Below are 13,067 nucleotides of genomic sequence, written 5' to 3' on the forward strand. Positions count from 1 at the left end.
TTAATAAATCAATGTGTTCCAGTGGTGTCATTAAACAAAACAAACTTTAATACACTGGTAAACTCTAAGAAAAAAGTTTGTTTTGTTTAAAGACACAACTGGAGCACATTGATTTTATTAATCATCGGCTTTTGGATGTCAACACTTGGTAATTTTGGCATATAGTCTTAGACAGAAAATCCGCTACATTTTTTGCATTAGTAGCAAGGGATCTGTTATATGCACCATCCTACAGACAGGATAGTACATACCAGTCGTGGTGCACTGGCTGGAACAAGAAACAGCCCAATGGTTCCACTGACGGGGATCGATCCCAGAACTCTAAGAAAGAATGGTTTAGTTAGTATGTTAGGTGATGTTCACAATTATCAGCATTACACCTACCTCTTTCTAAAAATAATTGTAAATGTTGTTTACTTTATGTAAAGAATATTTTTGTCAACATGTTTGATTTATTTTGAAAGCGTACACCGTCATTAATTTTGGAGCGGCGCGGGAGCAGAACGCGCAAAACGGACGCATTAAAAAATGGATATGTATTGTTATATAAATAGTAGCGTTAAAAACCGCGCGCATATGTAAAACGGTCCTTATTCATGTAGGTTTTTCGATCATTTGATTTTAGAAATATTCCTTTAAAACCCAGTCCCTGGTGTTAACGTTTATAACATGATCCAAATATCTCTTGGTTGTTGTTTTGGACCAGAAAGAACGCGTCTGCTTAAATTCACATGGAGACATTTTAAAACCCAGTTCCTGGTGTCAGGAATCTGGGTTTGATCCAAATATGACTTGGTTGTTGTTTTGGAGCAGACATGCACGGCGGAAGGAAGTAGTCATGTGTCTAGGGGGGTGGGGGAGGTGTAAACTGACAGATCGAGGGCGCAAAGGGGCTTCTGGGGGTATGCTTCCCCCGTAAACTTTTGAAAACTAGATGTCCTTAAATGCAATTTCCTGCATTCTACAAGTAAAATTAATCTCTGCCTTAATATTTACTACCAATAATATTTTTGATTCAGAATTATTGCCCCCACCCCACCCCCACATGCTCCACCGTGCCTGCCAGAAAGAACGCGTCTGCTTTAATTCACATTGTCATATTGTATTCCGCTTACAGATGCTTTCCATCTAAAGTGGGCTATGGACGCCATGATGCAGTGGCAACTCAAAACTTGCATTCGATTCCAACAAAGGAATCTAGCCCTGAGCAGAAAACTCGGTCACAGTGACTTCATCCGATTCACTGCAGGAACAGAGTAAATAATATTATATATATTTTTAAGTAGTCATGTAGGCCTATATAACAGCGATAGATAAATTACAGTGATATTTAATAGTTCCAATATTTTAACTAAGTTACAATTTTTAACGCAAAAATTAAAAAAATAAATAAAATGTAAATTTTACACGCATATGCGCAAACACTGTTCCACTCCGTGTCATTGCCTGTGTATGTCTGTACATTCAAATAAATGTACATGTATATGTTAACCGTATTTTGATTGGTTGGACGAAAAGTGACCTTAAAGGCGCAGACCCCAGTTTCAGCCCGTGAAACTAGCCACTAAATTTGGTTAATCTACAAACCTGCTATACACATTTGGATAAGGTTATAACAGAGAGAAGCTAAAGTCGGTGATGTTTCAACAGGGAAATACCATTTAAAAATAACTGGAGCTTGTCTCGATAACCATTATTTCTCAGACAATCGTGCGTTTTTAGAATTATGAAAAATGCATTTTGGGGTATTGCAAAAACATGGATGATTAGAACCACTTCAGGTGTACGAAAATTATTATTCTAAATAATATAAGATATATAATAAAATTGTCTTTATATCTAAATAATACAATGTAAGTAAAACACGTCGTAGTGTTTAAAAACTAGGATCTATCACTTTAGCTGAAATGATTTGGATCTAAATATAACGGAAAACCTGAGTAGAAATGTTAAACACTGATATCAGTTAGTTCGATTTATGTTGTAATCATAATTTATATAATTTGTTGTCTTATACCTTATACATGTATATGTATTAATAATAATTGTCGTGTTTTTTTCAGTTGTAAAACAGCCGTTGGTAAGATCTCTGGCGGCCAAACAGTTTCCATCGGATCATGCAATGTACGCAGATTCTTACGATTTACACAGTATTGTTTAATAAAACTTTTGTGTAAAAAAACCTCATTGAATATCTAAGTGTATTAAAATAAGTTTTATGTGGAGGTAAACATTATTGAACATTAGCTTACAATTTGAGTCTCCAAAAATATTATATCACTTTGTGACTGTTGGGGTATCGTTCCATAGACAATCGCGTCTAGATAGTAACTCATTTAACACCAGTAACTAGTTAATACAGATATTGAAAATATATATAGAACGATAGAAGTATTCGATCAATCCATGCACATGTACAGTATCAATGCAAATAATTATCAATTTCTAGGGTGCTGGGTATGAAGATACGTTAAAAATAATTCATTTACATTTATTTAAAACATTTTTTTTTAGTAATTGCGATGATGATAATAATTGAAACACGAAGTGAGGGCGGTACCTAGTTATAGCTTACAATAAGTGGGGTGTCAGTACAAGAAGACTTTTAACACAGTAAAGTTTGTTTGTTCTATCTAACGACACCACTGGAGCACGTTGATTAATTAATCATCGGGTATTGGATGTCAAATTTAACACAGTAAAAGGGTCTTCTACAGATAGAGAAAATAAATATATATATATATATATATATATATATATATATATATATAAAAATTAAATTAAAAAAAACCCCCACCCACAACAACAACGAACAAACCCACAAAACAACCAAACACAACGGACATCTTCAATCTAAGAAAGGCTATTTTCGTATTGTTTTGAGAATGCAACTACTCCCCATTCCACCTCGCTGGGTACAACCCTGTAAGTGCATAAATAAAACTAGTAGCATTAGTTAAAATTAATGATGAGGGTTTTTGAATTTGTCTTAATCTTTCAGAAAGGTTCCATAATTCACGAACTCGGTCACACCATCGGCTACGTGCACGAGCAGTCGCGACCCGACCGCGACGACAACGTCCGCATCATCATCCCCAACATAAAACCAGCCAATGTGAAGGAGTTCGGCAAGTTCAGCAACAACTTGGTGACGACGTTTGGAACACCTTACGACTACAGTTCTATCATGCACTATAGTTCAACGGTTCGTACAGTTCAACGGATTTTATCGTAATGGTTTCTTTTTAAATATTGTTTTATTCTTTATAGCTCCCTGAATCATAAGCGTACGAGACGGGAACGGAGGGGAGGGGGAAGGAATTGCCCCCTAGTGTTGGAGCAACTACTCAAATTCGGGCTAAAACGATAGAGATATTTGGGCTAAACGAGCTGGCCTGTAAAGAAACAAAGACATTTTTATTTAACGACACACTCAACACATTTTATTTACGGTTATATGGCGTCAGACATATAGTTAAGAACCACAGAGATATTGAGGGAAAAAAACCGCTGTCGCCACTTCATGGGCTACTCTTTTCGATTAGCAGCAAGGGATCTTTTATATGCATCATCCCACAGACAGGGTAGTACATACCACGGCATTTGATATACCAGTCGTGGGCCCACCGACGGGGATCGATCCCACACCGACTGCGCATCGAGCGAGCGCTGTACCACTGGGCTACGTCTAGCCCGAGCTGGCCTGTAAGCTGTTTAACCATGTATTTCCATCATTCTACTCACAATATTAGTTGTAATAATGTAATGATTGATTTGCAACTCTATATAGCTGTTTGGCAGTAATGCTAATATGAATAAATAATGTAATCCAGATTCGTGCATTTTCGTTTAATTCGGGCAAATATCACCCTGCCCCCCTACAAAAATGGGAGCCCGTACGCCTATGCCCTGACTGTTGATATTTTTTAGGGTATTTTAATTTGTTTAATATCTGGTCATGAGAAATTCTGATTTTATAATCGTTTACAAATTCAGGCTTCAGATCTCACTAATGTGGGCATAAAAGTGCTGGCTTTTGTTTTTCTAATCACAGTTAAGTCTTTTGTAGCTCAATGGTGTTAAAAACTGTTGAAGGGTTGCACATATTCAGAAATATATTATTTTAATGTAATTATAGCTCAACATTTCAGTGTTTTTGAGGAGAAATATTTTAAGGTCGGCATGTTTGTACCTAATTTGGTCATATTTATCTTGGGCACAACGTTTATCGCCTTAACTGTGGTGCAATTTTAAGGCCTTCATTTGTTTTCCAGTAATGCCCGACTTCTGTTTTAAAAACTCGAATCTGGCGCCATATACCTTTGATATAATCATTTCGAGTTCACTGATGGCATTTAACCTTTTGCTTGGTATATGGATTTACAAGAATAAACTCGACACAATAAGTTGTAACATATACACACCAGGGGGCTAATTCACAAAGATCTCTTAGGCTCTGCTAGACAACAAAGCATCCTCTTTGGAAGTCTTTTAGCATTGCACTGCTAGATCGCAAAGTTGCGACATGTTAGTGAATTAGGCCCCAGATTGTTTAAAGGTATCTGGCGTCAGATGTTGGATCTGAGACACAGAGCATTCTGTCCATCGACTCTCGAGTTAAGTCAATCGACAGTCACTGTATTATATGCTCCATAGCTTGCAAGGATGACATATTGTTTCAAGAATTTGTATCAAGTATTCATCTTTGTTTTTCATCTCATTTCAGGCATTTTCCAAGAGCGATAACCCACTTCTAATAACAGTCCAAACGAACGACCCACACGTGCAGATGGTCATAGGTCAAAGGTCAGCTCCCAGTTTCCTGGACATCAAATTGGCAAACGAACTCTACAGATGCACTAGTATGTATAATATGGCTAATTTGGTTTCGTACTAATATATCGAGTTGAAAGTTCCTAAGATACCATCATACAAATAAACTGTCTTGTGGACGGTACATGGTGAGGTAGACATTTGTGTCTGCATGATGGTCTGCTCCTATTGATTATCAGCTGCAAGCTTTGGGGACAATCTTATATACTCTTTGCTAGAGATACAGGTAGTACTACACCAAATAACGTCCGGCTGGGTCAAAGGAACACCACAAGTCCTGTGATTGGTGATAAATTTGAGTGTGTTGGTTGTACAAAAATTAGTTTCATCTGGCTAAAAAAAAACGTATGCAATTTTATTTCATCTAGTACCACTGTGTCAAGTAGCCTTGTGCTTGAAACATGTATGGAGTACCTGTAAAACAAAAGTACTCGAATTTTGTGCGGAACTAGGTTAGTCATAGACGCTACTCGTTATCTCAGAAATGATCAGCTTGACCCCAATTTTTTCTGATTCACTTTAAGGGCGAGGGGTGATAGTATTTATATCCGTGGCGTTTATGTCGATTGATATGCTGCGGGTAAGAGTTTTAGCCACATATGTTACTATTTTCGTCTATGGGATTTGATTTGGTAGTATACACCCTACAAAGACACATATCACAAATTTGTATGTACCAGTTGTGGAGTATGGGTCAATGTACAGTTTATATTCCGGGCCATTATTTACCAAATGGTTTTACATCTGATATCAAACAAAATTTTGCTCATGTACAGAACTAATCAGAGCAAGTGTAAAGCATCTCAGTTTTCTTTTGAAGGTCACTGCTCACAGACCGTAACCTGTGACAACGGTGGGTACATGGGACCCAACTGCACGTGCATCTGTCCTGATGGTTTAATGGGAGACACTTGTGAGCACGTGGTCGTGTCTAAGTCAGGTAACAACATGCATTATTACCCACATAGTTCAAAATATCAGAGTTAATTGAATCAAGCAAGACTATCTGATGGTCCATTCCTTGACGTGGCGAGGTAACTTGTATGTCTCAGTGACCAAGAGAGCTAAACCAGTGGGAGCTTCAGTTCCTGGTAGGGACACACAAGTGGGATTGGCCAAAGAGTAGAGGCTAGACTAATATGGATCACTATGGGTCATCCAAGCGGGATTGGTCCAAGGGTGGAGGCTAGACTAATATGGATCATTGTGGGTCACTCAAGCGGGACTGATCAAAGGATAGAGACTAGACTAATATGGATCACTGTGGGTCACCCACGCGAAAGTGGTCAAAGGGTAGACGCTAGACTAATATGGATCACTGTGGGTCACCCAAGCGGGAGTGGTCAAAGTGTAGACGCTAGACTAATATGGATCACTGTAGGTCACCCAAACGGGACTGATCAAAGGGTAGAGACTAGACTAATATGGATCACTGTGGGTCACCCAAACGGTACTGATCAAAGGGTGGAGGCTAGACTAATATGGATCACTGTGGGTCACCCAAGCTGGATTGGTCAAAGGGTAGAGGCTAGACTAATATGGATCACTATGGGTCACGCAAGTGGGATTGGTCAAAGGGTAGAGGCTAGACTAACATGGATCACTGTGGGTCACCCAAGCTGGATTGATCAAAGGGTAGAGACTAGACTAATGTGGATCACTGCCAAAGACGGATGAGTTGGGCCAAACTATTTGTATGGAAGCGCCTAACGCACATTCGCTCATATAACACAATTGAAACAAGCATCAAGACATATTTTTTAAAAGACACAAGTGTTTTAAAGGAAAAATAAGGATGGGTCTCGTTAAGTTCTTTAAAAGTATACATGAGAACTGGGCAATCGAGTCCAGAGTCTGTAAACAGTTATATCAACGCGTACACAATAATGCCAGGCCGTTAGCAAATAGTGGGGACGAAAATGTAGGCTACTTATTATTGTCCTACTCTATATAAATAAAATCGATATTTTTAACAAAACAAATTCTCTAGCCATATAAACAGGTTAGGACTAGAAGACACTTGAGCTAAGTAATATGCTCGTATTGTCTCGAGCTATACCAAAAAAGCATTTCGCGTTTTTCTAAACCTAAAAGGCATTTCTTGTTTTTCGCCAGTATCACTTTGGCCATGTTGACAATCTGTTCTATAGCTTGCATTTACAAACGTTGGGATTACACAAGAATAATATGGGTTTGCTCTTTTCAGGATGTGGCGCTGTTTTGACATCTGTATCTGGAACTGTTGAGTCTTCTCAGTTTTCCAAGGGTTACTATCCCAACGACGAAGATTGCTATTGGCTCATACAAGTACGCACATTAAAAACAAATCAGCAAATAATTTTTTCATCAGCCGCTCCTTCTTAAAAAGGAATAACTGGATACTGCCAGTATTCTCAAGTTTAAATGACGAATCTCGTGATGTTCATGATAAAAATATAATATACATTTGAGGAAAGAGCAATCTAACTGATAATTACAAGATCCTAAAATGTATATCTCGCAACACACCCACGTACCCACGCACATACTGCCGCGGCTATAGCTGTTGCTGCTGGTGATAAAGTCTGGAGTAGGACTATAGAGGACGTTACTAGAACTGACACCACTCTACATTTTTGCCATCATCTTGAATTTTTAAACATTATTCGATTGCATGCAACAGTTTTGCCTAGATAGGTAGAAGAATTATTTCTCTACCCCCCTCCCCCGCCCTCCACCACATACATACACACAGGCATAAACTTCAAATATCCTTCCCATGAATCTGTGTACATGCTTGCTGTGTTTTCCCAAAAACAGATGGCATTGACATTAAATAAAGTGTATGTTTTTTTTCTGATATGTATCAGGGGCCGCCCAGTTCGAAGATCGGTGTGACCTTCCATTCATTCGACGTCGATGACGAAGGTGACTGTCAGTGGTGTACGTGTGATTATCTCGAGGCCAAAGTCTACGGATTTGAGAAAGTTGGACAGAGGTTTGTCGGGCCAAAACTTGATTTAAAATATTTTCGTTTATCAACAAATAAAAATAAACATTTGTATGGACGCTCGCAAAAAACATTTAGTTTTTTAAAACGTTTATACTAGTATATTTAATTTTGTTTTTAAATTGTATAATTTATGATGGTAACACAGATCAATTGATTACTAAATTTATCCCTTACAGTTCTGCACGTATCGATTCACATTGTTCGTTGTTAAACATGACAGATATCAGATCTTCCAAGGCAGAGTTACAGTAAGATCTGGGGGTTTTGTGGTTTTAGACATACCGTAACTTGACGACTGGTATACCAAAGTTCTCAGTTTGGACTATTCTGTCTTTCAAAAAATGCATATAAAAGACCCTTTGCTGCTAATTGATACGAATAATTCGTATTGGCTGCGGTGGGTTTTTTTCTTCTCATATTGAAAGAAAAGAAAGAAATGTTTTATTTAACGACGCACTCAACACATTTTATTTACGGTTATATGGCGTCAGACATATGGTTAAGGACCACACAGATTTTTAGAGGAAACCCGCTGTCGCCACTACATGGACTACTCTTTCCGATTAGCAGCAAGGGATCTTTTATTTGCGCTTCCCACAGGCAGGATAACACAAACCATGGCCTTTGTTGAACCAGTTATGGATCACTGGTTGGTGCAAGTGGTTTACACCTACCCATTGAGCCTTGCGGAGCACTCACTCAGGGTTTGGAGTCGGTATCAGGATTAAAAATCCCATGCCTCGACTGGGATCCGAACCCAGTACCTACCAGCCTGTAGACCGATGGCCTAACCACTATGCCACCGAGGCCGGTTTTTCTCATATTCATTCATTAACTTCTATTCTAAACAGAATGCCCAGAACGCCTATATATGGTTGCCCACTATAGCGCACTTGAAATGTAATTGGGTATAAGCAACTGTCCTCATATTCTCAAAGGATACATATCTTTTATTTTTAATTCAGTATCTCAATGGGGAAAAAAGAAGAAAAAGAAAAGAAGGAAAAGTAAAATCGATAATAAAATGGTCTATCCCTTTTGTCCTTGTCTACAGGATGATTTATCTTTGAAAACATTTTATTTTGATTTCAGATTTTGCGGTTCCTATGTCAGACCAATTCATCACAACTTCAGTTCACTTCTGTTACATTTCCACGCAGACGACACATGGAGCATGAACTCTGGACTCAAGTTTTCCTATCACATTATTCAGATGTGACGTCATTCGTTAAAGAGAACGGAAACCAGTTTTGGCACCAAAATATTCACCGAACAATTTAGAACATCAATGTGTGTAAAACCTACCTTCGGTGGCCTTTGTTATCTCGGGGCTTTTTTCATACAAAAGTGAAATAAAGATACTATTAAATTTGTTCTCGTAAATAAACGTTAATAAGAACGGTATCTTATGGGAACAAATATGCCTATATAGTATTCTATTTATTACAAAAAAACCCAACCCCCAGCATAATGGAGTTAATGATGCATAGGCTATGTCTACATGTATGTATTCCTCTTCAAATGCAAGTATTTATGACTGCGATGTTCTAAAGTTCTCAAATAGAGACTTGCAAAACATAATACATGCTTCCAAATAACAGACGGGAAAGTAACCTGAATATTGTTTAACTTTCAGTTTCAAAATTGGTGAATTCTTTCAAGCCATTTGAACGTTTGGAATGACATTTTACACGAAATGCAATAACTTTCACCCCAAACACTTCATAATTATGATGATACCATAGCCTGGAGCCTATAAGATAGATGAAAATTTAACAAACGAGGCACAAAGTTTTGTTCATAAACGCGAATGGAAGTACATGTAGTTCTGTACATTAGCTGTTCCTTAATCGAGAACTCTCAAATGAATTGTCCCATGTTGTGAAAGACGAAAAATCTTTTCCACCGCGATGTAATAAATATATTTGTGTATGAAAGAGACAATGTAATTTGTGCCCTTTATACGACGGAGTTTGCTATGAACCGCGTCTGTTAGAGTGGGTTTAACTAATGATAATCGTTACATGTATATTAAGCAATTCCATGAAAACGGATCCAGGATGGAGTGGAGAGCTGTTAAGACAGAATATTATGTTTGTAGTAGCAAACAAATTGAGTTAAAGTTTGGTTTATTTAACGATACCACTAGAGCACTTATATTTATTGTATGTCAAACATTGGTAATTTTGACATATAGACTTAAAAAGAAAATCCGCTAAAATTTTTCCATTAAGGAAAGAAAATGATTTTTTTAACGACACACTCATCAAATTTTATTTACGGTTATATGGCGTCGGACATATCGTTAAGGACCACACAGATATTGAGAGAGGAAACCCGCTGTCGCCACTTCATGACCTACTCTTTTTCAATTAGCAGCAAGGGATCTTTTATATGCACCATTACACAGACAGGATAGTACATACTACGGCCTTTGATATACGAGTCCTGGTGCACTGGCTGGAACGAGAAATAGCCCAGTGGGCCCACCGACGGGAGTCGATCCAAGACCGACCGCGCATCAGGCGAGTGCTTTACCACTGGGCTACGTCCCACCTCCAAATTTCAGAATTTGCATTTTGTGCATTTTGAAAGCAAAATAGAATTATAAACGAGCATATTTTAATATTATTTAGAATGGTTAAGCTACTTCTCGTTTCTTCTGGTTTCTATTTCCAATTTCCAATACATTGTTATTCAGTATGGGGCTGTGACAGCGGACCGCTTCTCATTTATTTTGTTAAAGAGTGTACTGAAAAGATGGCGATGAGACTTGTGTTTTTCCTCAAGGCAAACACGGAACACCTGAGTTTATTAAATATGTAGTTCTTTGTTCCGCATTAATAAAAGATGTACGATGCGGAGACAAGGCTAGCTTTAAAGAAATAATAATACTATCTGTGTCATTTATGAATAAATAAATAAATAAATAAATAAATAAAGGGAGAAGAAAGAGTTAATGGCCGAATTTACGAAGCCTGTTTTGCTTAAACACCAGCAGGACCATAGCTAGCAGGAGGGGGGTGGGGTGGGGTGGGGTGGTATTGATATTGACGTTTTAAGTATGTAACCTGTATGTATTTCAGAGCCTCTTGATTTCAAAATTTCCTGGGGAGGCGTGCCGCGAACCCACTAGTGTATCGCACCTCCCATGCTCGTTCGTTCCAAAAATGTATCTGCCCCCCCCCCCCCCCAAAAAAAATAAATTCCTAACTACGGCCCTGAACGCAGGTGTTTAAGCATTGTAAATGCATGTAGTTACACGTATGTAATTCATAAAGAGGCTTTGTCAATTCGGCTCTTAGTTGTCTATTCTCGAGCAAGGTATTACATCCCACATCTTATTAATCAGTAATGGCTTTTCTTTACCAATCTGCCTTTATCCATACAGCAAATATATATGCTTTCAGTTTTATGTTAATATTTATATATGTTCCTTTACTAAAAGTAATAAATATATCTCTTCTTATACATTTGTGTTTTATGTTCTTTCATCAGTATTGGCGTACATGTCAAGAAATAAGAAAATTTATCTTTCTACATGTTTATATCGATATACTTTTTATTTTCCCTTAATATGAGCCTTCCAACATTACCTATACATGCTAAACATGCAATATACGTGTACTTCTGTTTTCTTTCACCATTTTCAATAAAACAAACTTCTTTTAAAAAAAAAAATTAAAGCCTTACTCTCGCTGAAATGTTCATTTTTTTAAAAACAATTTTTGGGGTAAACTTCAGTCTAATTATATGCCGATGATGTCGATCATACATATTGTTGAATTATATCAAAAGCTGCAAAATGCACGGTCTTGTTCCGAGTGTTACATAGGCCAAGGGCGGATCGAAGGGAGGGGACCAGTCCCAATACAAAATTAATATGACCCTTTATGAAGAATTTATTTACAATTTTTATTGAAGTGCCCTTTTCAGGGAGTTGCTCCATGTGCCCTTTTGCCCATGGTCCCCTCCCTAAAATGTTTCCTGGGTCCGTCTTTGTACGCGTACGGGCTCCCATTTTTGTAAAGGGGGGGGGGGGGGGGGGGAGCAGGCTGTTTTTTTGCCCGAATTATACGAAAATGCCCGAATCTGGATAACAAAATTTATTCATAATATTAGCATTACTACCAAACACCTATATATGGAAGGAAGGAAGGAAATGTTTTATTTAACGACGCACTCAAAACATTTTATTTACGGTTATATGGCGTCGGACATATGGTTAAGGACCACACAGATATTGAGAGAGGAAACCCGCTATCGCCACTTCATGGGCTACTCTTTACGATTAGCTGCAAGGGATCTTTTATATGCACCATCCCACAGACAGGATAGCACATACCACGACCTTTGATGTACCAGTCGTGGTGCACTGGCTGGATCGAGAAATAGCCCAATTGGCCCACTGACGGGGGCACGTGCAAGGAGTGTCCATCCAAATATGTGCGTGCGTTGTGTAGCCTAAACACTGGAAATAACCCTTCTCGTTCTGGTCAAATTGGCCTAAATAATAACAAAACAATGACACACTAGCCTTTTATTATAAAGTTGCACAACCTTAAAATAATTCAGAATATTAGAGATGATACTAAATAAACAATTAGAACTCACCACTGAGACCTACGTGTTTCAACCCAGTTTGTCGCCTGAACTGATACATTAAGTCACATTGCATGTGCAACTGCATAATTACTCATACATTTAACTCCGCCCACTGCCAAACTTCATAGCCAACCATAACAACGAGAAAACGAGTTCACTCTTAATTCCTGGGTCAAACGATTGAAATCATATTTATTGTTTGTGATTGGAACACAAAACAACAAACTTGTCTGTCACAATTTTAACAGCCTCTCGGGCTGTGGACATGCTGCAAGTTGGCACCAGACCGCGAAATGTGGTCCGTCACAGTCTGATTAGCTGATTGTGGGTCCAATATCGGCAAACCCAAATGTGGATGACCGGTTGAGTCGCCTTATACGGACACACACTTTGAGGGTTCGGAGGCCAATCAGCCAGTCATATCGCAAACCGCCTCCGTGTTACAGCTGAGTCATCGGTCAGACGCTTCGAACCCGATTGCATAGAGGTCAACTCCACGCACTTGACAGCAAGACACGTTGCTGCCAGACGCCAACGGTGTAGTCCTATATGTCATAGATATTAGGCTAACATGCGTTAGACTAGGGTAATCTTTTCTGGTGACACCAAATGTAGGCCTACATTAAACTTCCATGAT

At 38.4% G+C, this 13,067-nt stretch overlaps 2 protein-coding genes across 2 annotated transcripts in view; both read left to right on the forward strand.

The window, feature by feature from the left end:
* Window positions 1-5,681, forward strand: part of LOC121368752 (blastula protease 10-like) — a 6,225-nt gene extending 544 nt beyond the window's left edge. The window contains exons 2-6 of the mRNA XM_041493500.1: window positions 1,118-1,256; window positions 2,064-2,124; window positions 3,002-3,205; window positions 4,727-4,806; window positions 5,654-5,681. Of these exons, the coding sequence (XP_041349434.1) occupies window positions 1,118-1,256; window positions 2,064-2,124; window positions 3,002-3,205; window positions 4,727-4,806; window positions 5,654-5,681 (512 nt within the window). The remainder of the gene's footprint in view (window positions 1-1,117; window positions 1,257-2,063; window positions 2,125-3,001; window positions 3,206-4,726; window positions 4,807-5,653) is intronic.
* Window positions 5,682-5,716: 35 nt separating this feature from the next.
* Window positions 5,717-9,180, forward strand: LOC121367330 (dorsal-ventral patterning tolloid-like protein 1). Its single transcript, XM_041491434.1, has 4 exons — window positions 5,717-5,773; window positions 7,040-7,140; window positions 7,683-7,810; window positions 8,918-9,180. Exons 1-4 carry the CDS (start codon window positions 5,734-5,736, stop codon window positions 9,042-9,044), a joined length of 396 nt encoding a protein of 131 aa, XP_041347368.1. The 5' UTR covers window positions 5,717-5,733; the 3' UTR covers window positions 9,045-9,180.
* Window positions 9,181-13,067: the final 3,887 nt, after the last annotated feature.

This window comes from Gigantopelta aegis, chromosome 3, assembly GCF_016097555.1.
Source record: "Gigantopelta aegis isolate Gae_Host chromosome 3, Gae_host_genome, whole genome shotgun sequence".
In the NCBI taxonomy this organism is placed as follows: domain Eukaryota; kingdom Metazoa; phylum Mollusca; class Gastropoda; order Neomphalida; family Peltospiridae; genus Gigantopelta; species Gigantopelta aegis.

What these genes read in the sequence shown, in the direction of transcription:
- LOC121367330 (XM_041491434.1), top strand. Translation starts at nt 5,734, where the DNA reads ATGGGAGACACTTGTGAGCACGTGGTCGTGTCTAAGTCAG. An exon ending in ATTGCTATTGGCTCATACAA is followed by an intron (nt 7,141 to 7,682) that starts GTACGCACATTA and finishes GATATGTATCAG; the next exon opens with GGGCCGCCCAGTTCGAAGAT. An exon ending in TTTGAGAAAGTTGGACAGAG is followed by an intron (nt 7,811 to 8,917) that starts GTTTGTCGGGCC and finishes TTTTGATTTCAG; the next exon opens with ATTTTGCGGTTCCTATGTCA.